This window comes from Peromyscus leucopus, chromosome 23, assembly GCF_004664715.2.
Source record: "Peromyscus leucopus breed LL Stock chromosome 23, UCI_PerLeu_2.1, whole genome shotgun sequence".
Classification (NCBI taxonomy): Eukaryota; Metazoa; Chordata; class Mammalia; order Rodentia; family Cricetidae; genus Peromyscus; species Peromyscus leucopus.
Window position 1 is genome coordinate 12,433,363 of NC_051082.1, and position 26,652 is coordinate 12,460,014.

Consider the following 26,652-nt stretch of genomic DNA (forward strand, 5'->3'; position numbering starts at 1 on the left):
TCCTTCAAAGTGCGCTTTTGTATTTGTGTTGTCGAGGTTCTTTACCCAGACACCTTCCAGAATGCTGCAGCCCTGTTGTCACTGCTGTCCACAGGCAGCTGTTAGCGCTTGACATGTGGTTAGTCAGTTAGTATGTTCTCTGTTGTCAACCAGAGTCCAACCAGATTATCACCTTAATTACTAGGGACACAGTATGGTTTAGTTTGTTTGATACAAGGTGTCATTGTGTAGCCCTAGCTGTCCTGAAATTCCCTAGGTAGGTCAGACTAGCCTTAAACTTGTGATCCTTCTGAGTTGGAGTCACTAGTGCTGGTAATAGAGGTGTGCACCACTATGCCCAGCCTCTCTAAGTCTTTCTATTTGGTGCCACACCTCCCCCTTCCTGCTTCTGGAGCTAAGTGATAAATATGTATCTGTGTAGTACTGGCATCTTCATACACAGCACAGCAGATGTTCTGGTTTTGTCCCCGTTGCCCCCAACCCCCAATACAAAGTTTGTGTAGTCTTGTCTGTCTTGAACGCTCTTTGTAGCCCAGGCTACAGAGATCCTCCTGCCTTTGCCTTCTAAGTACTAGGATCAAAGTTGTTCGCCACCACTGCCTGATACAATTGTTCTGTTGTATGCTTTGAGCATCATTTGGATTAGGTGTTTTGTTTTGTTTTTTTCTCCCCTTGGTAGTTCCCAGGGCCTTGCTCATTTGAGGTAGATGTACCACTAAGCTGTTCTCTCAGCCCTGCCTGTCATTTTTGGAGCTCACACTATGAATGGCACAGACTGTCATTCCTAGGGATTTAAAGGATGATGATGTACTTAGTGACAGCCTGGAACTTTAGACTGAAGGAATCTTCAGGGGTTGTGTATGGACATGGAAGGAGCTAGGTATAAATATCAACAACATATCTAGATGAGTTTTAGCCCAGGACTGCCACTTACCAGAACTACTCCTTGGAGCTGGGCCTGTAGCTCATTTGGTAAAATGCTTGCCTAGCATGTTTGAGGTCCTGGGTTCCATCCCAGCATCACATAAAATTGGGTATGTTGAATATGTTATACCTGTAATTTGAGCACTCAGGAGGTGGAAGCAGGAGGATAAGACATTACAAATCATCCTTGGTGCCCGGCGGTGGTGTCACACGCCCTTAATCCCAGCACTCAAGAGGCAGAGGCAAATGGATCTCTGAGTTCGAGGCCAGTCTCATCTAGGGAGGGAGTTCCAGGACAGCCAGGGCTACACAGAGAAACCCCGTCTCAAAACAAAACAAAATAAAACAAAACAACAAAAAATCATCGTTGACTATAAAGTAAGTTTGAGGCCAGCCTGGGCTACATGAGACATTATCTCAAAAACAAAAGCAACTAAAATCTTTCTACTTCTTGTTTATGAAATATTCTCCTGTGAGGGTAAATGATAGTTATAAATGAATGAAAGAAATGAGGCAACTTACCCAGAATAGCAACTAGCACATGACATTTAATAATAACACCATATGTGACAAGCTTTGATATTGAAACACCCATTATAATTCAAATACTGGATTCTTCATTTGGCGTGGTACATTCTAAAATCATGCAGTAGCATGGATTAATAGCTATCCCTCAATTTCTTGAAAGCTTTGAAAAATTAGGTTATTGTTTTTATTGATAGTTAAATAAGTATGTACTGCCTTGGTCTTATTTTCAACAGGAATAATATTGTTGGTTATTTTTAGTATAAACACTTCAGACAAAGTGTAATTTATTCCTGCAGGCTGAACTTCAAGAATTTTTATAAAGGGATCTCTTATATATTCTAATATTTTCCTTTCTCTCCGTTGTCTTTTTTATTTTCTTCTGTGTTGACATATCAGGTCATTCAAGATATTTAATTATTGAGAATTGCCCCTCAGGGGAACATCATTCTGCGATGATGATGCTTCAAACACAGATTCTTTGGTGACAGAAATTCTTTGATGATAGAAAATGTTTAAGTGTTGAAAGTTCTTCCATGTGTTCATACATTCATTAGGCCATCTGCAGATGCAGAGCAGGTATGCAGTGTGGTCTCTTAGTCATGTCCATTGTTATTTAAAGCAGAAGGTCTCATAACCCAGGCCGACTCAGAACTTTGCTATGTAGCAGAAGCTGTCCTTTCATTCTTCATCCTCCTGTGACCCCCCTCCCAAGTACTGGGATCACAGGCATGTGCCTCCATGACTAGTTTATGTGGTACTGGGGATCAAAACCTGGGCTTCCTGTGTACAATTAAGCGATCTACCAACTGAACTACATCTCTTAGCCCAACTCTGCTTATTTTCAAACACAAATCACTTTTCTAAAAGAAAAAATCCGCGGGGGGGGGGGGGGCGGGGCGTGGTGTCAGTGGGAAAGATGTTTGTTATCTAGAGGGCTCAGGGGGTAAAGGTACTTGTCTAACTGGTGACATGAGGTTGATCCCTGGAACCGTGTAAAGGTAGATTTCACAGACATGTCTTGACTGCCACTAGTGTATGTACAATGGCACATGTATGCCCCCACAAACATGTACATGTACACATCACACACAGCAATAATAAACAAAATATGAATTTACTCTTATGTTGAAGAGAGAGATACACACAGAAATATAATACATAGTGGGCTAGAGAGACAAAGAGGACTCCAATTCTGTTATCTCCCATGTGGAGTGGCTAACAACTGCCTGTGATTCCAGCTCCAGGAGATTAGTCTCTCCTCTGGTTTCCAAGTGCACCCACACTCATGTGTACATACCCATACACAAGCACACATATAAACATATTATCCTGGCTGTTTTGTTTGTCTTTTTCTTTTTCATCTTGATATGAGAGTTATTTGGGAAGAGGAACTTCAATTAAGAAAATGTCTCCATCAGCTTGCCTGTAGGCAGTTCTATAGAGATTTTTTTTGATTAATGATTGATGCGGGAGGGCCCAGCTCACTGCAGGAAATGCCACATCTAGGCAGGTGGCCCTGGGTAGTATAAGAAGCAAGATGGGGCTGGGGAGCTGGCTCAGTGGGTAAAGTGCTTGCCACACAAGCATGAGGACCTGAGTTCAATTCCGGGCTCCACATAAAAAGCCAGGTGTGTTATGCTAGGATTGGCAGATGCAGATGTCTAGGCTCAACGGCCAGACAGCCCAGTCTTAAAAAAAAAATGGTGGATGGTGTCTGACTTCTAGCCTCCACACACATGCATCTACAAGTGCACCTGAATAATACACACACACACACACACACACACACACACACACACACACACACACACACATACACACACACACTGGGGTGGGGGGTAGGGAAGAAGCAAGCTGAGTGTCTAGAGAGAGAGCTCATGTGCTAAGAGCACTGATTATACTTCCAGAAGACCTGGATTTGATTCCCAGCACCCACATGGTGGCTACCAACCATTTGTAAACTTTGTTCTAGGGGATTCAACACCTTCCGACTTTCGAAAGCACCAGGAATTCATATGGTGCACAGACATATGTACAGGCAAAATATTCATATACATAAAAATGAACAAGAAAGGAGGGTGGGAGGGAGGGAGCCAGGCGGATCTTTGTGAGTTCGAGGCCAGCCTGGTCTACAGAGCGAGATCCAGGACAGACACCAAAACTACACAGAGAAACCCTGTCTGGAAAAAAACAAACAAAAACAACAACCAAGAAGGAAATATAATACATACACATATTATGTTTTGGTTCCTGTTAATCATAGCATTTGGTATGCCATTGTACCCTTCTTAGCAAGATTCACAGCAGCTAGCTTTATCTATAAGTACTGTGTATATCAGATGTTACCTTCTGAGGAAGAGGGAACAAGGTTCCCTGGGACCTTTGTCAGGTGCTTGTCAGCAGCTTTGGAAAGCTGATAGCTGCACTCCGATGATAGCTGTAGTACGGTTGTTTCTTTTCGGACGCAGTGTCCTGCCAGTCGAGATGCCCCTTTTAGTTTGAGCAGTTCTTTGATAGTCTTTGGGATTGGAGTGGTCTTGTCTTTCCTTGTATTTTAGTCAACTCAGACTGTAGTTGAGTTTATCTGTGACAATAAAAACAGACTGGGTGGCTGTTAACAGACTGGCGCAGACCAGTGGGGGACTTGGTTCTCCTCCGGGTCACACAGGGGGTGTCAGTGACTAAGCCAGATGACCTAACCAACTTCTTGAAGAGCAGTTAAGGGTACAATGCCTTTTGCTGTGTTTCATCTTGGTAAATTAAACAAACAATAAAAATACTTATTTGGTGGGGCAGTGGTAGTGCACGCCTTTAATCCCATCTCTTGGGAGGCAAAGGCAAGAGGATCTCTGTAAGTTCGAGGCCAGCCTGGTCTGCAGAGCTAGTTCCAGGATAGGCTCCAAAGCTACACAGAGAAATCTTGTCTCGAAAAACAAAAAACAAAACAAAAATCCAGTGTGTATCTGTTCTGCAGTCATTGAAATCAAAGGAGGGAACACATCATGGAAAAATGTGGAAGACAGATTAACAACTACTATTTCTTTTTTCTTTTAAGGTTTTATTTATTTTTCTTTATGTGTATGAGTTTTTGCCTGCATGTATGTATGTGTATCAGGTGTCAGATCCCTTGGAATTGGAGTTATACATGGTTGTGAGCCTATACATTGATGTTGGGAATTAAACCTGGGTCCTCTGGTAAAGCAGCCAGTGCTCATATGCTAGCCTTCAGTGTGTCATATGCTCTATGAGAGAGATGGTAAAAATAAAACCATCAGTAAGTGGGTTACTAATGTACAACTCAGGGAAGGGTATAGATTTGTGGAAACGTCCATCACCTTAGCTATCTAGAAAGAGTCACCTGCCTCTGGGTGCTCCTGAGAGTATAAGGCTGTATATGAATCCCTGCACTTGTAGAATTTTGCCTCTTAAGTGCACATAAGCACTTTTTACTCATGCCGTCGCTAAGGAGGTGTACTGGCATCCTTAGCAAATGTAAGCTTATGTTCATCAGCATAGGATTCCCAGGAATGTTAGGCTATGTCTGTCATGAGTTGTTCACAAACACACCAAGTTAACTAACACCTTTCATTTTTATCTTCTTGCCCTTTCTACCAATTGACTGATTGAGACAGGCTTTTATGTATGTAGTCCAGGCTGGCCTCAAGTTCACTATTTAGCTGAGGATAACCTTGAACTTGTGATCTTCCTTTACCTCCCATGTACTGGGAGTACAGGTGCGCACCACAATTGTCCCATTTTGTGTGGTGCTGGAGATCAAGCCCAGGGCTCTGTGCATGCTAGGCAAGCACTCTACCAACTGAACCACCTTAAGGCACCCTTTCCTGTTTACTAAAGTAAACAGAACTATGAAACCCTCTGTATCTATCCAGCCACTAGCAGTGGTATATAGGCAGATGTAGAGTTTTCTAAAATGGTTTTTGGCGTATCTGCTTCAGTAGTCTTCTTTCCTAAAGCACTCATTCGGTTTTTCACTATTAAAAGATTCTTTAAATTGCTTAGTTAGAAAGCTCTCCATGTTGTGAGTCATGGTTTGGAGACAGCAGGAGGAAGCCGCCGGCTGTGCCCGTTTCCTTATCTGTGTCCTGGCAGGCAGCAGGCGAGAACCTTACTCCGCCCTGTGTTTGGAGAGCCTGATAGTGTCCAGCCACACTTCTGACTGCATAACTAGAGCCCTCTCCCCTTCCTGCACCAGGAGCCTTCTTCTTGCTTACGCTCCAATTACTTTGGAAACAGGAGATTTGAATTCTGTCTGAAACTGATACGGCAGATTGGGAAGGGCAGCAAGGGCTGGCCATCTGATGCTCCTACACAGACACACAGGTGCCTGCTTAAGGTTTGCTATCAGATTCATTCCCTTACCCGAAAGACTAACTTTTTCTTTCATTCTGTCTTGAGAGTGGCTTACACAAATGAAAAGATTCTAGTGTTACCCCAGTGAGATAGAGGGGCTCCATCCATCCCTTTATAGAACTCCTCTTCTAAAGTGAGGCATGGTGGTGGCATATAACTGTAATCTAAGCACTCTAGCCTGGCCTGTATGAGACCATGTCAAATAAAAAGCAAATTCTTATGTTAATATAGTTTACATATCAGTATCAAAGAAAACAAGCCAAATGTATCCCTCTTCCTATAGACTAGGAAACAAGGTATCAAGTGACCCAGCCGAGTGTACATTTTGAATGGAGAAGGTGACTTCCTTGCCATTTTCATTCTCCCAGATTTCTACCATGAAAGCATTCTTCCTTAGGCCCTAAATGCCTGCTGACCCCTACTTACATTTGGTTTAATTTGCAGAACTAGTCATGTTACTCAGTTAACCAGAAGAACTAACCAGTATCTTACTAAGAGACCTGGGACAAAGAACTGTCTACTGTAGGGCCACAGGTTAGCATCATGGACAGAGCAGCCTGAGTGTGCACAGTGAGGGTTGAGAGTGTGTCTTAAAGAATGGATTCTTAGAGCAGGGTGGTGGTGGTGCACACCTTTAATCTCCAGCCCTCAGGGAGGCAGAGGCAGGCGGATATCTGTAAGTTCCAGGCCAGCCTGGTCTACAAAGTGAGTTCCAGGATAGCCAGAGCTGGGGAAAAAAAAAAAAAAAAAAAAAAAAAAAAAGGATTCATCTAAGAATGCTAACATGTGGGGCTGGAGAGATTGCTCAGTGGTTAAGAGCACTGGCTGTTCTTCCAGAGGACCCAGGTTCAATTCCCAGCACCCACATGGCAGCTAACGACTGTCTGTAACACCAGTTCCTTGGGATCTGATGTCTTCACACCAATGCACATAAATAAAGTTAAATAAATTATAAAAAAAAAAAGAATGCTAACATGTAATCCTTATAAGGACATAATAGATTAAGGTGGTCCTGTTTCACTTCGTGGGCTCCTGCGCAGCATTAGCATGTATCTTTGAGAAAGAAAACCAACCAAAATAGATGTTTTGAACTTCCCAGAAGCAAATCTTTGAATCTGTGACTATGTAGGCACAAGAGAGCACAACAGCTGTACTATAAAATTCAGCAAAGCCAAAGCTGGAGGAACTATATGAAATAATATTTTCTCTTATTGTTTATTTAGTGTGTGTGTGTGTGTGTGTGTGTATGTGTGTGTGTGTGTGTGTGTGTGTGTGTGTGTGTGTGTGTATGGGTACATGCATACTATGTCATGTGTGTGGAAGTCAGAGGACAACTTTCAGCACCTGGTTCTCTCCTGCCTAGTAGGTCCAGGGATGAGACTCAGATCATCCATCCGCCTGGCAGTGAGTAAGTACCTTTACCTGCTGAGCCATTATCTCATTGACCCTGGAGATTTCTCAGTAACCTGCTATTTCTGCAGAAATCTTATTGTCTTCATTGTCTGGGTATACTATAAGGAAAGCATGTTTATTTCAGGTCATGTAGTTGTCATCCCCTCCTAAGGCCTCTTACTCTGTATACCAGACTGGCCTTGAATTCAGAGATCCGCCTGCCTCTTCTAAGCACTGGGAAAGGCATGTGCAACCACCGCCTGGCTTAGGCTTTGAATTTTAAGAAGACATTTTATGCAAAAATAAAAAGTACTAAATTCTTACTACCAGTAACCTTTCCAAAATTATAATAAGTTTTAGAAATATAAAATTATTCAAGATATTTCCAACCTTCCTTATTGCATCTTTGGAATTAAGTAGAAAGCAACACATTCAGAGTTCTCCTTTGCCATCCATCAGCTCTTGCCAGAAATAAAATCTTCCCACACCTGCTCACCTGTTTTTGCTTCACAACATCCAGGAGCTGTTTCTAGGAAAAGGTTGAAATGAAGAACAATGTATTTCCTGCTGACCACCATATTTGTACTATCATAGTGATACTCTGGGCCAATTTCTTTTGCCATCTGTTCTCTGCATGGATAAGTTGAGACTCATACATCAACAAGCAAAGCAAAGCTGTGTGTTTTCCTCTGACTTCATTACCAGAAGCAAGGCTTCTGTTTGCCAGTTAGACTACTAGAGAGTGACTTGATGTCATAAGCAGAACTTTAACATTATCTTGAAGTGTTTCTGTGCTTCTCCGTGTATAGTTTTTAAAGGAACAGAAATTTAATTTTGTTTCCTATCATACCTTATTTGGCAGATGTCATAGTCTTATCATTTTTTTCTATGATAACATCCTCATGTAGAATATTAGTTAAAGATGTGTCACATTTGTTTATGCTATGGAATATTTGTTTGATGCAAAGGTATGTTGTATTCTTTTATGTTGCATTTATTTAACTCTGTGAAGCTGTGTTACTGTGCCTGTCTAAAACACCTGATGGTCTAATAAAGAGCTGAACAGCTAATAGCAAGGTAGGAGAAAGGATAGGTGGGGCTGGCAGGCTGAGAGAATAAATAGAAGGAGAAATCTAGAAAAAAGATCTAGGAGTGAGAGAAGTAAGAGGACTCCAGAGGCCAGCTACCCAGCTACACAGCCAGCCTTGGAGTAAGAAGTAAAGAAAGGTATATAGGATAAAGATAAAAGCCCAGAGGCAAAAGGTAGATGGGATAATTTTTTTGTTGTTGTTTTTTTGAGATAGAGTTTCTCTGTGTAGCGTTGCGCCATTCCTGGATCTCGCTCTGTAGACCAGCCTGGCCTCAAACTCACCAAGATCCACTTGCCTCTGCCTCCTGAGTGCTGGGATTAAAGGCGTGCACCACCACTGCCCAGCAAGATGGGATAATTTAAGAAAAGCTGGCTAGAAACAAGCCAAGCTAAAGCCAGGCATTTATAAGAACAAATAAACCTCCTTGTGATTTATTTGGGAGCTGGGTGGTGGGCACCCCCAAGAGTAAAGAACAAAGAGTAAGGAGTAAAAACAGCCAACAACATCCTTTCCATTCCTGTTTAGAGGTAATCTGTGCTTATTATATGTATGAAAATGGAGATTAAAAGTTAGCCATAAGGGGTTGGGGATTTAGTTCAGTGGTAGAGTGCTTGCCTAGCAAGCGCAATGCCCTGGGTTCGGTCCTCAGCTCCGAAAACAAACAAACAAACAAATAAATAAATAAATTTTAAAGAAGAAGAGAGAGAGAGAAGTTTTTTTAAAAAAAAGTTAGCCATAATCTCTCTACTGTTGGCAGTTTTGACCCTGCTTCTTTTCTCTCCCTCTTATATATACACACAGTGTATATATACATATACACATTTATATAAACATAATGTGATTACATTTTTAATTGAAACAGGATTTTGCTTTACAGAGTGTTTCATTGAGTAAGTTTTTGGCCTGCAGTTCTGTTTGACACATCAGGTGCCTCACAGAGGCCAGGCGAAGGGTATATTAAAGTCCGGTTGGTGAGATGTGTTCTCAGTCAGAAAATTGGTCAGTGCTTAGCCAGGCAAAGTTGATGCACACCTTTAATCCCAGCACTCGGGAGACAGAGGCAGGTGGATCTCTATGAGTTTGTGGCCAGTCTGGTCAACAGAGCTCCAGAGTTCCAGGACAGGCAGGGCTACACAAGAAACCCTGTCTCAAAAACAAAACAAAAAACCAAACCAACTAAACAAAAACGGCCAGTGCTTTATTCTGCCTCTACACTTACTTATACAAATAGAGATGCTGGGGTCACCCCAGTGAGGCGCAGGGCTTCCTAATATGGATCCCTTTGTAGAACAGCTCTTGAGTTAAACAAGTTTGTTCCAGTCATTTCTTCTGTGTTGGAGTGATATGACTAAATATAAAAATTTATTATTTTTAAAGATTTACTTACTTTTTTGTTTGGTTTTTGTTTTTAAGACAGGGTTTCTTTTTGTAACAGCCCTAGCTGTCCTGGAACTCACTCTGTAGACCAGGATGGCCTCAAACTCACAGAGATCCTCCTGCCTCTGCCTCCCAAGTGCTGAGATTAAAGGCGTGTGCCACAACCGCCTGGCAATAGATTTATTTACTTTTTTGAGTATGAGTGTTTTGCCTACATGTATGTCTGTGCAGTGTGTGTATGCCTAGTATTTGTGAAGGCTAGGAGAAGGTGTCAGATCCCCTGCAGGAGTCACAGATAGTTGTCAGCTGCCATATGGGTGTTGGGAATTGAACCCAGATCTTCTGGAAGAGCAGCCAATGTTCTTAAGCACTAAGCCATCTCTCTAGCCTTCTAAATATCAAATTTTGAAAGATTTTCTTCCACCTGCAGTTAGAATGCTTGGTCTTTAAAATGTTCAACTTTTGCAGGGTGGTGGTTGCGCTTGCCTTTAATCCCAGCACTTGGGAGGCAGAGGCAGGCGGATCTCTGTGAGTCTGAGGCCAGCCTGGGCTACAGAGTGAGTTCTAGGAAAGGTACCAAAGCTACAAAGAGAAACCCTGTCTTGAAAAAAAAAAAAAAAAAAAAAAAAAAAAAAAAAAACCAAAAAAAAAAAACCCCATCAAAAAACAAAAAACAAAAAAACCCAACCCCCTCCCCCCCCCAAAAAAAAGTTCAACCTCTATACGAATTCACCACATCTCAGCATTTCTTTAATGGCCTATCAGCTCTATGGCCTGTTCAACTAACAAGAGAGCTATTTCTGGGGGTGGGGCTCAAGCACAGCATTATACGTATTGTCCTATCACACATCACTCATATAAATGGAATGTGTTTATAGGTTCATCTGGCAAGCAGTTGGCATGAGAGCAAACACAGCTTGGGACACATACTGTCCTTATGTTATAAGTCAGCAGTTCTCACCACCTGCCATGGTCTCTGCTCTGAGCATCACTGCTTTAGGAGCCAGAGTGATGTTTTCCTCCTCGATCCATTGGAGTGTAAGGAAGCTTATGTAAAGGGTCCAGTGTGTGCTCCATGATCATTGATGGTTAGCAGGAGGAAAGCAAGCTAGTTCCTGAACTTTACTTACCTTATTCCCTATCCCAGACTCTTGGTTTTATTTCTTTAAATGATTATTTATGTATTTATGTATGTGTTTATTTGTTTATTTTATTTTATTTTTGAGGCATGGTTTCTCTACATAGCTTCAGTGATCCTAGTTCTCACTATGTAGACCAGGCTGGTATCAAACTCATAAAGATCCATCTGCTTCTCTGTCTTCCAAGTGCTGAGGGATTAGAGGTGTGCACCACCATACCCAGCTCTCTTCGTTTTCTTTATTCTTTTGTTTTTTTTCCCCTTGAGTCCTGCAGGGTCTTGCTATATATTCAGGTTGTCCTGAATCTCTTGATCCTGTCTCAGCCTCCTGAGTTTTGGGAACACAGGCATACACTACCATGGCAAGCTCAGAAATAAATATTTTCTACAATAAATGTATGTATTTGTGGAAAAAGAAACAATATGAAACATTGTAATTCAGTATTAGTGCCCTTGTAGATATGTAAATATATGTGTGTGTGTGTGTGTGTGTGTGTGTGTGTGTGTGTGTGTGTGTGTGTACACATGTATACATATTTGTAGTCCTGGCTGTCCTGGAACTCAGATCCGTCTGCCTCTGCCTTCTGAGTGCTGGGATTAAAGGCGTGCTACTACACCTGACTAATAATGACCATTTTATATGCAGTAATAGGTTTCATTCTAAATAAAGTTTGAGTGGCAGTAGAGGTTGGGCAGGTGTCTCAAGTTGGATCTGGTGACAATTACTGTGGTGTGACAGACAGTGCCCCAGGGCCTCTGGTGGAAACCATCAGGGATATAGCCTTCCAGCAAGTTCCCTGGATGCTGCTTACGAAGCTCATGTAGGAAATATGTGGGTTGTTTCAGAATGTGAGCTCTGAGCTCAGAGACTGGGCATGAGTTTGATTTCAGCCTGTACCCCTGTCTGTAAAGTAGGACGGCAGTCCCCATTACCCACCTCATTCTATGGTTCTCCAGATGCAGACCTGGGGTGTGGCAACTTCTTACTATAGCTTTGGGCTTCTAGTCACTGCTGAGTATTGTCCTCTTCCCCCATTACTAGCCTTGCTGTGACCTCCCTCCTTAAAAAATACTTTGTGGGGGCTGGAGAGATGACTCAACAGTTAAGAGCACTGGCTGCTCTTCCAGAGGACCTGGGTTCAGTTCCTACCACTCACATGGTGGTTCACACTAGTCTGTAACTCCAGTTCCAGATGATCTGACACTCTCACACAGACACACATACAGGCAAAATACCAATGCATATAACATAAAAATAAATAACAAGTACTTTGTATAATATGTACATGTGTTTGTGTGCATGTCCATGTGTGTGCCTATGCATGTGCTGTGGCTCCTGTGTAGAAACCAGAGGGCCATCTCAGGTGTTGGTCCTCGCCTTCCACCTTGTTTGAGACAGGATCTCTCCTTTGCCACTGTGTATACCAGGCTACTCTACCCACAGGCTTCTGGGGATGTTCCTGTCTCTGCTTCCCATCTCACTGTGTAAGTGCTGAGTTTATAGGTATTCACCTCCACATCCAGCCTCACTTGCATTCTAGAATCTGAACTCAGTTCTCTATGTTTGCATTGTGAGCACTTTACACACCGAACTGTCTCCCAACTCTTCTTCTTCTTGTTCTTGTTCTTCTTGTTTTTGCGACAGGGTCTTGCTATGTAACTCTGACTGTTCTGATACTCTCTATACGGCCCATGTTGACCTCGGACTTGTGGCAGTCTTCTGCCTCCGCCAGCATAGTGCTGGACTTACAAGTCTATACCACCGTGTCCAATTTTCCTAGGAACTCTTGAGCCTTGCTTTGAAGCCCATTTAGGAAAGAGTGCTGTTTGCATCCTTTTCTTTATAGCATCTTATAAAGTTTTACATGTGCCTTGAGATGGTCTGTAGGTAAAGGTATTTGCTGCCAAGCCTGATGAGCTGGCTTCTGTCCTCAGGATCTGTGTGGTGGAGGTAAAGAATCTACTCCTGCAAGCTGTCCTCTGACTTCCACATGAGCATCGTGGCATGAACCCTTCCCACTATGTACAGTAAATACGTAAGCATAGTTTGGGTTTCTTTTTTTCTTGTTTGTTTTTGTTTTTTGAGATAGCCCTGGCTGTCCTGGAACTTACTTATATAGACCAGGCTAGCCTTGAACTCACTGAAATCCACCTGCCTCTGCCTCCTGAGTGCTGGGATTAAAAGCATGCACCACTACTTCCCGGGTTGGTTTCTTTTTTTATTGAAACATTATTATTATTATTATTATTATTATTATTATTATTATTATTATTGTTTTTTGAGACAGAGTTTCTCTGTGTGCAGCCCTGGCTGTCCTGGAACTCACTTTGTAGACCAGGATGGCTTCAAACTCACAGAGATCTGCCTGCCTCCACCTCCTGAGTGCTGGGATTAAAGGTATGTGCCACTACCACCAGGCAACATGTTTATTTATGTGTATGAGTTTTTTCTGTATGCATGTCTGTGTATCACATGCATGTTTGATGCCCACACAGGTCAGAAGAAGGCACCAGATCACTGGAACTGAAATTAGAGACGTCTGTAAGTCACCGTGGGTGCTAGGAACAGAATCTGGTCCTCTGCAAGAACAAGGGCTTTTCACCACTGAGCCAACCCTGCAGTTCTCTCTTTTTTATTAAAAACTTTTTTTTTTTTTAAAGATAGGATCTTATACTATGCAGCCTTGGCTGGCCTGGAACTTACTATATAGACCAGGATGGCCTTGAAGTCACAGAGATCTGCTTCCTGAGTGCTTGGATTAAAAGTATGCCACATTGTGCCTGGCTGAATATTTGGTGTATTCATCTTGTATCATTTCTTGATAGTTTGCAAAATAGTTTGTAACTCAGAAGTGAAGTTAAAAGCAGCATCAAAAAGATATATTTTGGCCGGGAGGCAGTGGCACACACCTTTAATAGCAGCACTCAGGAAGCAGAGGCAGGCAGATCTCTGTGAGTTCAAGGCCAGCCTGGTCTACAGAGTGAGTCAGAGCTACACAGAGAACCTCCCCCCACCCCCCCACCCCCCAAAAAAGAAGATGTATTTTGGCTGGAGTGGTGACTCAGAGGATAAGATACACACCTGTACACACACACACACACACACACACACACACACACACCACACTCACAGAACACTCACAGCACACATAAAGATGGGGGCCTGCATGGTTCAGAAATTAAGAGTACTTGCCTCCTGCTCTTGCTGAGGACCTGTATTTGGTTACTAACCCACACAGCTAACAGCTTATATAACTCCAGTCCCAGGGAACCCAGTGTCCTTTTCTCGCTTCTGCAGGCACTCCATGCAGGTTGTACACATACACATATGGTTCAGCGGCTAAGAGTACTTGCTGCTCTTGCAGAGGACTTGGGTTTGATTCCTATCACCTATATGACAGCTAATAGCTAGCTGTAACTCTAGTTCCATGGGGTCTGATGCCCTCTTCTGGCCTCCCAGAGGCATCAGGCACACACATGGTACACATACATACATGCAGACAAAACACTCATAGACATTAAAAAAAATAGAAATACATAAATCTTTGGTTCTGGAGACTGGGCTTAGTGGTTAAGAGCACTTGCTGCTCTTATAGAGGACAAGGTTTGGCTCTCTGCACCCACATAATGGCTCACAACTGTCTATAACTACAGTTCCAGGGGGCTTGATATCCTCCTCTGGTCTGTGTGGACACTGCATGCATGTGGTGCACAGAAAAATGTGCAGACAAAACACATATAAAATAAAAATAACTTTTTTTTTTTTTTAAAAAAGAGACATTTTGTGTATTTTACTCTTATTAATTTATGAAACTTTAAAAAAAACTTAAATTAGCTAGGCAGTGGTGGCACATGCCTTTAATCCCAGCACTTGGGAGCAGAGCCAAGCAGATCTCTCTGAGTTCAATGCCAGCTTGGGCTACAGAGCAAGATCCAGAACAGGCACCAAAGCTACACAGAAAATCCCTGTCTCAAAAAAACTTAAAAAACAAAAACAAAAACAAAAAAACCCCAAAACAACAACAACAAAATTCCACCTTAAATTATTTTATTGTGTATGTGTACACATGTGGAGGTCAGAGGATAACTTTTGAGAGTTGGTTCTCTTTCCACACTGGGTTTTGAGGATCTGACTCAGGTTGTCAGCCTTTGTGGCAAGTGCTTATCCACTAAGTCATCTTGCTGGCCTGTATTGATAAGACTTTTTAGAAACATGAAATTATGCTTTCCAGATAAGACCATAGGAACTGGTTTTTTTTTTTTTCTCTGATCACAGATGGGGACAGGGCCAGTAGCTGAGGAGATACTTAACAGTGAAGCTACAGACCATGAGCCAGTGTGTGCTTTCTGGTGTCTGACGAGAATGTCTGCCTCTGGACTGGTAGAACTATTACTCTGTAGGAGCAATGTTTGATGTGTCGATTTCACTAGAATTTTCTGGATTTTCCCTCGTTTTGCAAAGAAGGGAGTTGAAGAAGACCTAAGGAATATATATTGTGTTCTCTTGGTGGCTTCTCCTTGAGCTTTTTGCTCATGGTCCCCCTCCCCCAACAGCATTAAGTCTCAGATCAGGTACATTTAATTTTAGCTAGTCAGTTTTTCTGAACATTTGTTCTTTGCAGACTAAAGTGACAGATGGATTTGAATTCTAAAGTGAAGTCTTTCAATTGAGAAGAAATAACTAGAAATGCTAGACGAGGTTTCCAGGCAGTTGTTGTTAGGCACAGCTGTGAGTAGAGATTGAGATGGCATAAACTCATGGCATGAGACAGGCAGCATTTCTCCTGTTTCTTAGAGGTCCTTAGTGGGGTGCCATGGTCACCTGGGATCTGCATTGAGTCATATTTTTGTCTGACACAGCCTGGCAGTTAGAAGACACGGTATAGATCCCTGAATGTCTCTGATCTCATAGTCAGCCATGGATGCACTCATTCTGGGTCCCTTGTTCAAGTTAGAGCCTGACGAGGAAGCTGGGACAAGAGCTGGAGTCTCAGAGAAGTGCAGGGCTGGTGTGCATTTGGAAGGGTGTCTAGTTATGTCCATTGCTCTGGTCAAGGGGGAAGATGTATGTACTGCTGGATGAGTCCTTTGCTCATTCAGTCTCTATCAAATATTGGCACCTAACGTGTCAGGTTCTCTGGTACTCATACCATGACAAAATGTGAGATGATCTTGAATAATCTTTTCAGTAATGTTAGCAAGTGCTGTTGAGTGACTGCCTTGCACCAGGTGCTGTGCATTAGTATTGAAAAACCATTCCAAAAAGGACCCCCCTTTCCTCCCCAGTCTCTGTCTCTCTCTGTAGCTCTGGCTGTCCTGGGACTCACTCTGTAGACCAGGCTGGCTTTGGAACTCATCTATCCACCTGCCTCTTCCTTCCAAGTGCTGGGGTTAAAGATGTGTGCCACCAAGTAGTTTTTAGTGCTGGATACAAAAAGGTAAATGAATCTGGAATATCATCCTCAAGGACCTTATAATCTGTCTAAATTCTTCTGGTGCCTAACAGTTATCTCTACATCTTATATGCAAATGCAGTATGTGGTTAGTATGTCTCCTGTGTGAATGTCTGAGGAGTGAAAAGTTTCACTGAGGTGTTCTGTATCATATTTCATGTAAGATGGCAGCAGCTGGCCTTCTTGCATGCACTCTTTCAGGTGGTTACTACAGACCAGAGTTCCCAGTCTTAGCACGGTTGATAGGTCAGATCATTCTTGATTCGCAGGGCTGGCCTGTACATTGTGGGATGTTTCCTCAGCTGGTGGTCTCTGTCTGTGAGGTGCTGGTAGCACCTCTCCCCTTGTAATCACCAAAAATGGCTGTCTCTAGGCCTGGCCAGCTGTCTCCTTAGCTGCAGTCTCCCTTATCCCTCCTTTCTTCGGTAGGTTCTACTTTTCCCTCTAGAAAGCAGGTGGCCCCTTCTAGAGGCAGAGAGAGCACAGCAACACCCCAAGCCTGGCTTGTGCATCAGCTCTTGGGCTCTTTACAACTTTTGCTGGGCATACTCTCATTATATGGGGTTCAGCTATGTCTCTAGGGGAACCATTGAATAATTCTCAGCAATGAACTCAGTGACCACATTCTGCTTTCCAGGCTGGCCTAATAGCTAGTACAGACTGCAGTGTTTTTATTGTTATCATATACCACAAAGTGTGTATATGCCAGACACAGACACACACACACACACACACACACACACACACACACACACACACACACACGTCATATATGCATGGTATCGTCTGTATATGTATGTTTGGATTTCCTTTTGAAAAAAAAGCTGCTTATTTTTCTGTGGTCCTTACTCTACATTTAAAGAAGTAGAGCCCAGTGTAGTGGAGCTCCCCTTTAATCCCAGCACTTTGGGAGGCAGAGGCAGGTGGAGCTCTAATTTTGAGGCCAGCATGGTCTACAGAGTGAGTTCCAGGTCAGCCAGAGCTACAAACTGAGACCTTGTCTTTTTTTTCCCCCCACTGGGTTTCTCTGTGTAGCTTTGGAGCCTGTGCTGGATCTTGCTCTGTAGCCCAGACTGGCCTCAAACTCACAGAGATCCGCCTGCCTCTGCCTCCCAAGTGCTGGGATTAAAGGTGTACGCCACCACCATCCAGCTTGAGACCCTGTCCTACAGTCCAGCCCTCCCTCTTCCTCAGAAACACTGTCTTGAATTTTATGTTTCTTTTTTCTTTATTGTTTCATCGTGTTATGCACAAACCCCTAAGTAACAGAGAGCTGAGTTTTGTGTGTTTCTGAGGTTTCCTTGTATTAACAGTTTGCCATGTGACTTTTGGGGCTGTTTTTGGCTTCCTGTGTTATGATCCTTCTATGTTGTATACTTATGCTATTTTTGATGCAGCATGTTTCTGTTTGCATGACTTAGGACAGTGTATCCAATATTATCAACAGTGGGGCTGTGACTGCCATTGTGCATGTGATCTGACTCCATGCATAAGCATCGCTTTGGGAAATTACTTAGGAGTGGACTTGAAGTGGGCTTGAAGTGGGCTTGAAGGCTAGCTGAGTATTGCATGCTGAACAGTGACCTCTTAAGATAAAAGATCCAACCCTGGGGCACAGGCCTGTCGTCCCAGCTACTTGAATGGGAGAGGCAGGAGGACTGCAAGTTCAAGGGTTATAGGGTGGGTTCAAGTCCCGCTTAAGACAACTTGGTGAAATCCCCCAGCCCCTGCCTTTCCTATTATTATTATTGAAAATCATTTAAGGTATCCCAAGTTAGTTTTGAACTTGCTATATAGCCAAGGCAGGCTTTAAACTCATGATTCTTCTGCCTCCATCTCTCAAGTACAAGAATTATATGTATGACCCATCATGCCTGGCTCTAAGGCCCAGTCTCAAAATAAAAATGTATAAAATGGGTTTGAGGATGCAGCTTGGTGGTAGATTGCTTACCTGGCATGTGTGAGGCTTTAGGTTCTGCCCTGAGTTCCTGAGTACTAGAGGGAAAGGTCCTGGTCCTTGGAACCTGTAACTGTTTCTTCATAAGGAAAAGGAGTCATTGCTTTGGGAGGCTTTAGATACAATCAGGTGCTTGCAAGAGAGGCAGAGGGAGGTTACCTACCAAGAGAAAGGAGGCAGAGATTACCTACCAAGAGAAATGAGGCAGAGATTGAAGGAGTGCAGAGATTTTAGCCCCAGGATAATGAACTGGGACTCTGACCTCCAGAATTATACGAGAATATCTGTTGTCTTAAACTGTATTTGTGGTGATTTGTTATAGCAGCTACAAGAAATCAATAAGGTGCATTTTCTTTCCTTTAAACATTTTTGTAACAGGGTTTCAATAAGTAACCCTGACTGGCCTGGAACTTGCTATGTAGAGCATACTGGCTTTGGACTCTCAGAGATCTACTTTTGCCTCCTAAATACTACAGCTTTTTTTGTTTGTTTTTGCTTTTATTTTTTGAGATGGGGTTTCTCTGTGTACCCCTGGCTCTTCTGAAACTCTCTATAGGCCAGGCTGGCCTCGAACTCACAGAGATCGGCCTGCCTCTGACTTCTGAGTATTGGGATTAAAGGTATGTGTGACCACTGCCTGGCAACAGCTTTTATATTTTATCAGTAGGATATTTCACTAAACAGTTCTGTGAAACTCACCATCATTGTTGGTTTGGGTTTTTGGGATGATGACTCACTGTGTAGACCAAGCTGAGACATGTCACCATGCCTGGTTTAAACATATTGATGTTTTTGTCAGTTATTGTTCTTATTGTTTTGGCAAAAATATTTTCTTCAAATGGGGTCGTTTTTCTTTCTTTTCTTGTGCTAAGGATGGACCACAGGGCCTTGCTCTGTCCCAGTGCTCCTCTGTCCTTGAGCCGCCCTCCCGCCCTCGCAGTCTTCCCCAAAGAAGTATGGAGATGACCCGCACTTCTGTGAAAAGAGGCTCAGCATCATTAGTGGCCGGAGAAATGTAGATCAAACCAAGGCAGATGCCACTGCACATCGATGGCATGGCTCTGCTGTAAAAGGTGGAGATAAAGGGAGTTAGCAGCTGTGTGAGGAAGTGCAGCGTGAAATGGTGCAGCCATCTTAATGACAGTTTAGTAGGTCTCCCAGATGGTGACATGATCAGCCCTAGTCCTAGGGTTAAAACATGGTGAATGAAAGAATGTCTGCACAACCTGCACGTGGATGTTCATGGCAGCATTCTTCATTAGCGCTAACATGGCCGTCTCCTGATGAAAGAGTAACTAGACATAGGTCAGTACAGGATAAAGGAGTGAGAGCTGATGCATTGCAACAGCATGAACCTTGAAAACAGATGCTAAGGGAGACAGGCAGACCAGCCGCCAAACACCATGCATAGTTTGATTCCATTTAGATGAAATGGCAGGAACAAATAGCTCTCTAGAGATACAGATTAAAATAGGTTTTTCCAGGGCTGGATCATTTGGAAAATGGGGAGTGATTATATTAGATACATTGTTTCTTGAGGTTGATGAAATGCTCTAAAATGTGAATATACTAAAAGCCACGGGGAGGGGGGAAGGGGAAGGGATGGCTTTTATGATATGTGAGTTAAATTACAGTAAGTCTTTAATAAAGGTTGTGTTTTAAAAAAAAGACTACGTAGAATTACCTAGGGAGGCTTCTTTTTTTTTTCCTCCCCCGAAATAGAGTTTCTCTGTGTAGCTTTAGAGCCTGTCCTAGAACTCACTCTGTAGACCAGGCTGGCCTCGAACTCAAAGAGATCTGCCTGCCTCTGCCTCTTGAGTTCTGGGATTAAAGATGTGCACCACCACCGCCCCGCTTAGGGAGCCTTCTTAAATACAGATTCCAGGGTCCTTGGGTAGACCTTCCAAACTGATCTGAGAAACAGATCTTTCTGTGCAAAGGACTTTTGTAAAACAGGTCCACACTCCAGGACATTCTGTGAATTATTAGCCAAGATTTTTTTATTGTGCTGTGCACCTTACTAACTTACTGTTCCTGATTCAGGGGCAGTAATGACCGTCTTCTTCTTCACACAATAGCCTTTCTGTTTCATGAAGGCGGCCCTGTCATCTCATTTCTTTTGCAGGCCCTGCACCCCAACTTCTCTAATCATTTCTCCTGTGACATGTTTTCGATAGTAGTTGTGTCATCCACTTCCACGCACTCTCTAGTTTCTTATAGGCATCTTAAAATGTAGTGCTTGAAAGTAAACAAGATGGTCCAGCTGCAGATTAACCACTGCAAAGTGTAAATGGGGTTGTTACCAACCTTGGTTCTACACTGAAATTCTGATGCATTTGAAGATCATATTAGCTTTTGTGGGGAGGTTTGAAGTAGGGTCTCTCTAGTAAGCCTTGAACTCACTTTGTAGCCAAACCTGACTTTGACCTCTTGATCCTGCTGCCTCCACCCCCCAGTGCTGTGATTATAGGTGTGAGCCACGATGTCTTGTGTGGCTGGGGTCCCTTAATGTGACTTAGTCCTCTATCAGCAGCAGTTATTCACTCATAGGAAGCTCTGGGAAAATCAGGTTCCAGAGAAAGCTGTACGCAAAGCCAAAGCTGAAAGATCAAGTAGCAAGTCAGGTTCATTCCAGTTTTGGCACCAATTAAAGGCTGAGTTAATGACGTGAGGTGGAATTTAATATCACAGGTACCAGGTATGTGAAGACCTTTTGAAAAGTAGGAGCCATTGAAAGTGAGTTTGAATGAACATGTTTCTAAGACGGGGTAAAGTTATGTAGCTTGAGAATTAAATTTAGTTGATAAGTGATCCACTCTTGATTTAGGCTTTACTACTAGAGATGGAATTCCACCCTTCCATTCACTATTCATTCACTTGGTTCACAGGTCTTTTGGTCTGCTTTGAACTTATGAATATAGCCCAGTTTGGCATGATTACCATCTGCATGACGTGAACAATGGTAGAGAAATCTGCAAACTGGATTAAGAATTTAGGTTGTCACTAAAAACTGTATGAGGCTGTAAATTCACCAGCTGATCTTTGAAACAGCCATGTGGATGGGTTCACTCGATGACTCAGTTGACTTGGTTAATATGCCACCGTGGGGACACAGTGTATAAAATGATGGGGCTTGTCTCCCTGGTGCTGCACTGAGCCTCATTTGTGACCGTCGTTTCTTTCCAGACACTCTAGAATGTAATGTCCATTGCTGGTTCACAGCACACAGCATCTGCAGTGGTTTTTCCCATTTTACTTCCCACCCTTTGCCCCTGAGCAGGAGCATAGTCAGCCCCATGCAGTGGACAGGAGGTGGAGCAGTTCCTGTGGTGCTAGAGACGATTCTGTCAGGTGTCTCCCATTTGCCATATGTCAATTTCTGTCACCGTTTGTTTGACTTCCAGTTATTTAAAGATACCATTTTAAAAAAATCAGCTCTAATCATGACTTAAGAAAAAATTGTCATCACTCCTTAAAAAAAGACTCTGTGTGTGTGTGTGTGTGTGTGTGTGTGTGTGTGTGTGTGTGTGTGTGTGTGTACTTGCATGCATGTAGTTGTCCATGGAGGCCAGAGTGTCAGATTCCCTGGGACTGGAGTTTCAGGCAATTCTGAGTCACCTGATGTGGATGCTAGATACCAAGCCTGGGTCTTTACCAAGAGAACTAAGCACGATTTATTGCTGAGCCATCTCTCCAGCCTAGTTTGTTTGTTTGTTTTTGAAAAAAGGTCTTATGTAGTCTAGGTTGGCCATAATCTCACTATATAACCAAGAATCACCTTGAATTCCTGATCTTCCTTTTGTATTCCAGTACTGGGATCACAAGTGTGTGTTACCATACCTGGAAATGTATGTAATTTTCCTTATTTTAACCATTGAGTTTTAGTCAAAACCAGATTTAACGTGCAAAGAATATTTTCCTCCCTTCTATTAGACCTTCCAGAATGACTGTTAGTTTAAAAATCCATACACATAAAAAAATAATAAAATTGCATTAAGGTTGTGAGTTACTTTGGAAATCACTTCCTTAACTGGGGTGACTTAAGCATTTACCACTAAGGTATTTAGTGGCTATTATGATTAAGGGTGACAGGGAGCTTCCCTTTTCTTTAAATAGCTTTCCTCTGTTTTAAAGAGAAAAATATTAATTTTCTAATGGCATTTTGGTCAGGAGCAGTTACTGAGAGCAGTGATTTTATATAAGGACCTAGACAAGTCATACAGTATTCATAAGTACAAGAATAGAGTGTCCCCAAAGCTGATTTACTAAAACCCAAAGGTAGGACGTCTCTAGGAAATGGCTTTGGGCCACGACCATGACCTTCAAACCGAAGGATCTGAAGTTGACAGTTGCTGCAGTGGAGATACTGAGATCTAAGGGCAACTCTGGATGCTGCCGAGTCAATAGACACAACTGCCATTAAAGTGCATAGATCATGTAATACTTGATTAATTATAGCTCAGATTTTGTGATTTCTTCCACCTGGTATGATGGCTATACAATCCACATGTGTACACTTTTACTTCCATATGCTGATCATCTACTTAGGGTATCTCAAGTAACTAGTAAAAAATTCAATACAGGCATTTTCTGAACTCAAGAATCAAAAAGCAACTCAGTACCATTAAATAGCAATTTATTCTTATTAGAAATCTCCATACACAGAGAAACCCTGTCTCGAAAAACCAAAAAAAAAAAAAAAAAAAAAAAAAGAAATCTCCAACATTGTTTCTTCTGAAATACACTGATAAGCAGGAAAGAATCTATAGTTAACTCCAAATTATAAATATAATATATAAACAATAACAGTTAATAACAATATAAGCTGAAACTATAATTTTAATATAAGCAATACTTAAATATACAACATATTGTATAGTTTTATTAATCTAAAATTCTATTTCAAGAGCTCTAGTTACATTGTTAGCTCTGACTTGAAAAATAACTATTCTAGAGCCAGGCGGTGGTGGTTCACACCTTTAATCTCAGCACTCCAGAGGCAGAGACAGGTGGATCACTATGAGTTCAAGGCCAACCTGGTCTACAGAGAGCTCCAGGACAACCAGGACTACACAAGAGAAACTCTGTCTCAGAAAAAGAAAGAGAAGAAGAAAGGAAGAAGATCAAACTATAAGTATGAGTTAAATAACCCTAGGTTGTTATAAGTATTAAGTCTCTAACTCCTGTTACCAAGTGGATTGTCAAAAACAAATGTAATCTTGATTCTTCAAGCCTAGAATGCCCACTAATAAATGACTGGCTGTTCACTTTTGTTTGGTCTTGAGGTGCACTCTGTTCTTATTGTTGCCTACCCATTACTTGTCTGTGTTGTGATAAAGACTCATCCAGTTCTTATGTGTCCAATATTTACCATTATTTTCTTGCCAAAATGTGTGGTTCTCAGGAGGTGTCCTCTAGATTTTCAACTAAAAAAGAGCCAGCACTCTCAAGACAAGAAAGCAAAGGAGTTCAGGATACAGAGTTCACACAAGCATGCTAGAGTGGCTGGGCCTGGCCCTGGGGAAAATCAGATGGGAAAGGCTTGGAGAAAAGCAATGTTCCTGCATCCTAGATCTCAGTACCATGCCTTTATGATTTGAGTACCCCCTCACGCTCTCTTCCTCGAACATCCTGTCCCAGCCTCCTCTGAGTGCTGGGATTATTGGCCAGCACTGCTGTGTGTGTGTGTGTGTGTGTGTGTGTGTGTGTGTGTGTGTGTGTGTGTGTATTTGGTATTTGATGCTGAGAATTGTACCAAAACAGGTTAAGCATGCACTCTACTAGTGAGCCATTTTCTGGGTGCTCTATTCTGGATTTTAGAAGGAGCATTACCAGAAAAGCCTGGAACTGGGATTTCCATCGGTGAAGAACTAACTTTACAGGTCGTGTTTTCTCTTTGGTTGGAATGGAAATAATTTTTGCTGTGGACTATTTTTACTTTTTATAATTTTTTATTTGTTTTTCTTTATGTGTGTCTGTGGTGTGTGTGTTTGGGGACAGAGGGTGACATCAAGTGTCTTGATTGCTCTTAGCCTTTTTATATTGAGGCAAGGCCTCTTAGTTGAACTCAGAACTTACTGATTTTAGCTAGTTTAGCTAGCCAGCTTGTTCCAATGGTTCCTCTATATATGTATCCCAAGCACTCTAAGAGTACAGGTGGGCTGCCATGACTGCCTAGCATTTACATATATGGTGGGGTCCAAACTGATTCTCACACACATATATATAGGCAAGCACTGAACTGTTTCCTTAGCCCCTTGTTTTGTTTTTTAGAGAAGGGTGTCACTGTAGCCCAGGCTGTGGATCTTATGTAATTCCCAAGAGCTGGAATTAAAGGTGTGATCTATCATGCCTGGCACTGTGAACTCTTTGTAGAGTCTACTGGGCACATTTGCTTCCATAATGACTGGTGAAGGCAGTATATACCCATTTCTCTATTGTATTTTTCTTTAGATTTTAACGTTTGAGACCAAGAACCCAACGGAGTTAGCAGAACGTTTGCGCTCTGTTTGTGGCAACCAGAGCAATGCATATGCCCGCCTGCTGGAATACCGCCTGAATGCCTTGCGTGGACTGTGGAATGCCCAGCGCCAGCTGGCCCTGGAGGAGCAGCATGAAAGAGAAGGCTCGGGTGATGAAGAAACCTTGGCCTTGCTCAAGCGCCAGGGCTTGCTGCAGCAACCCGAGCAAGCGCCCTTCACGTCCCGGGTGGGCCTCCTGTTGGTCTTCCCCCTTATTCAGTCCCAGAGTAGAACAGACCCCTCCCTCTGTAACATAACCGCTGAGGTGCTATTGAACTGCCTGCGTGACTGTCAGCCTCTGAGCTTGACCAAGGAGCCTGCTGACTGTCTCAATGGGATAGAAACCCTGCTGTGCTCTTGGCTAGAGGAGACCTCGGACACGGGCCGACACATCCCACACAAGCAGAAGGAGAACGCTGCCGCTGCCCTGGTGGCTTTGGCATGTGCCAGGTAAGGAAAATGACACAACATGCCACTTGGCGACCCTCTGCCTCCTGCACTTGCACTGGATGTATTTCATGGGTATCTCAACATGTGCTTCTGTGTTCAGTGTTGAATGTCACAGCTTCGGTTTAGCTTTTGGTGTTCTGCTCTGCTGTAATGACAGCTAGGAACAGCAGCCTTGTTGTAGCTGATTGCTCTCAAGTGGTTCATCTTCCACATCAGCAGAGGGTGCTGTGTCTGTGTTTCTCCCGTAAGGAGAGGCAAAATGTTGTAGAGATGTTAATTTTTTTAAATGTCTGTCAATAAAGGAGTCTCTCAACAAATTACAGGATCTCACCTGGTGAGATCTAAGTCATAGATTGTATTTCTGAACTCCCACTTATATATTTTTAACACTTTACATTTATTTATTGTGTATGTGGGGTATGCACGTATGACATAGTGTGAGTGTGGAGGTCAGAGGACAACTTGCAGGACTCAGTTCTCTTCTTGCACCATGTAGGTTCTGGGATGGAATTCAGGTCATCAGGATGGCAGTGAGTGCCCTTGCCTGCTGAGCCATCTCAGCTGCCCTGGGCCTTGCTTTAACTGAAAGAACTCGGTGTGTGTAAAGATGTAGTAGCATGGTGTCCTCTGTACTGGTGTGCTCGACATGCTGTCTCTAGGAAATAGCCTTGGCGTTGTCCTTCCCCATCCCACAGGGCCTTGCTGCAGTGCCCAGGCTGATCCATCTGCAGCTTGTAACTCTACTGCCCAACAGCACATCTGACCTCATGTGTGAGGAGCAAGTTCACTGCCTTGTTCCTCTCTGAGTGCGCTGGCAGGGACCCGTTTCAACCATGGCCTTCCTGTCCAGTGTCACTCACTTGTCTTTCCTCCTCAGGTCTTTTTTTGGTGGGGAGGGGCAGGGTGTGATCATCCTTTTTTAACCTAGGCATATGTGGGGAAACTCTCCTGAAGGAAGATTTCTCTTTGCAGCTTCAAAATTGACCTTGAGTTGACTGCCTCTCCAGTTATTTTTAAGGCAGCAGGGTAGCATCACCCTACACTGTCAGCTCCTTTGCCTGGAGCAGACTGCTGTCACAGGTTGGTCCCGGCTCCTAAGACTGCAGCTGATTGTGCACTCTGGCATGAGCTTCATTCTGGAGACATTGGCTGATACAGAAAGAAGATTCTTTGTAAAGGCTTCAGATTAGATTGACTGTTTTTTTTTTCTGCATATGCAAAAAGCAATTTTGAGACTTGAATAGATTTATTGTCAATGTAAAAGTTCCATTTTGAGAAAATTCCCACTTAGACAGTGCTATCTTTAGGCAGGATGCTGGGAATAATCAACCTTTTAGTTTTGAGCATTTCGTTATTAAACACTGGATCATTAAACTCACTTTTTAATTATGAACCAAAATTCATTTCAACTGCAAATACTTATTAAAATTGTGTGTGTTTGAGATTCCAA

The 26,652-nt window shown here is 42.8% G+C and overlaps 1 protein-coding gene across 7 annotated transcripts in view; it reads left to right on the forward strand.

The window, feature by feature from the left end:
* Hectd4 (HECT domain E3 ubiquitin protein ligase 4) overlaps nt 1-26,652 on the forward strand; it is a 171,952-nt gene that overhangs the window by 15,062 nt on the left and 130,238 nt on the right. For all 7 annotated transcript variants that reach the window (XM_037198666.1, XM_037198667.1, XM_028855651.1 and 4 more), the window contains exon 2: nt 24,685-25,202. In XM_037198666.1, coding sequence (XP_037054561.1) covers nt 24,685-25,202 — 518 coding nt within the window. The remainder of the gene's footprint in view (nt 1-24,684; nt 25,203-26,652) is intronic.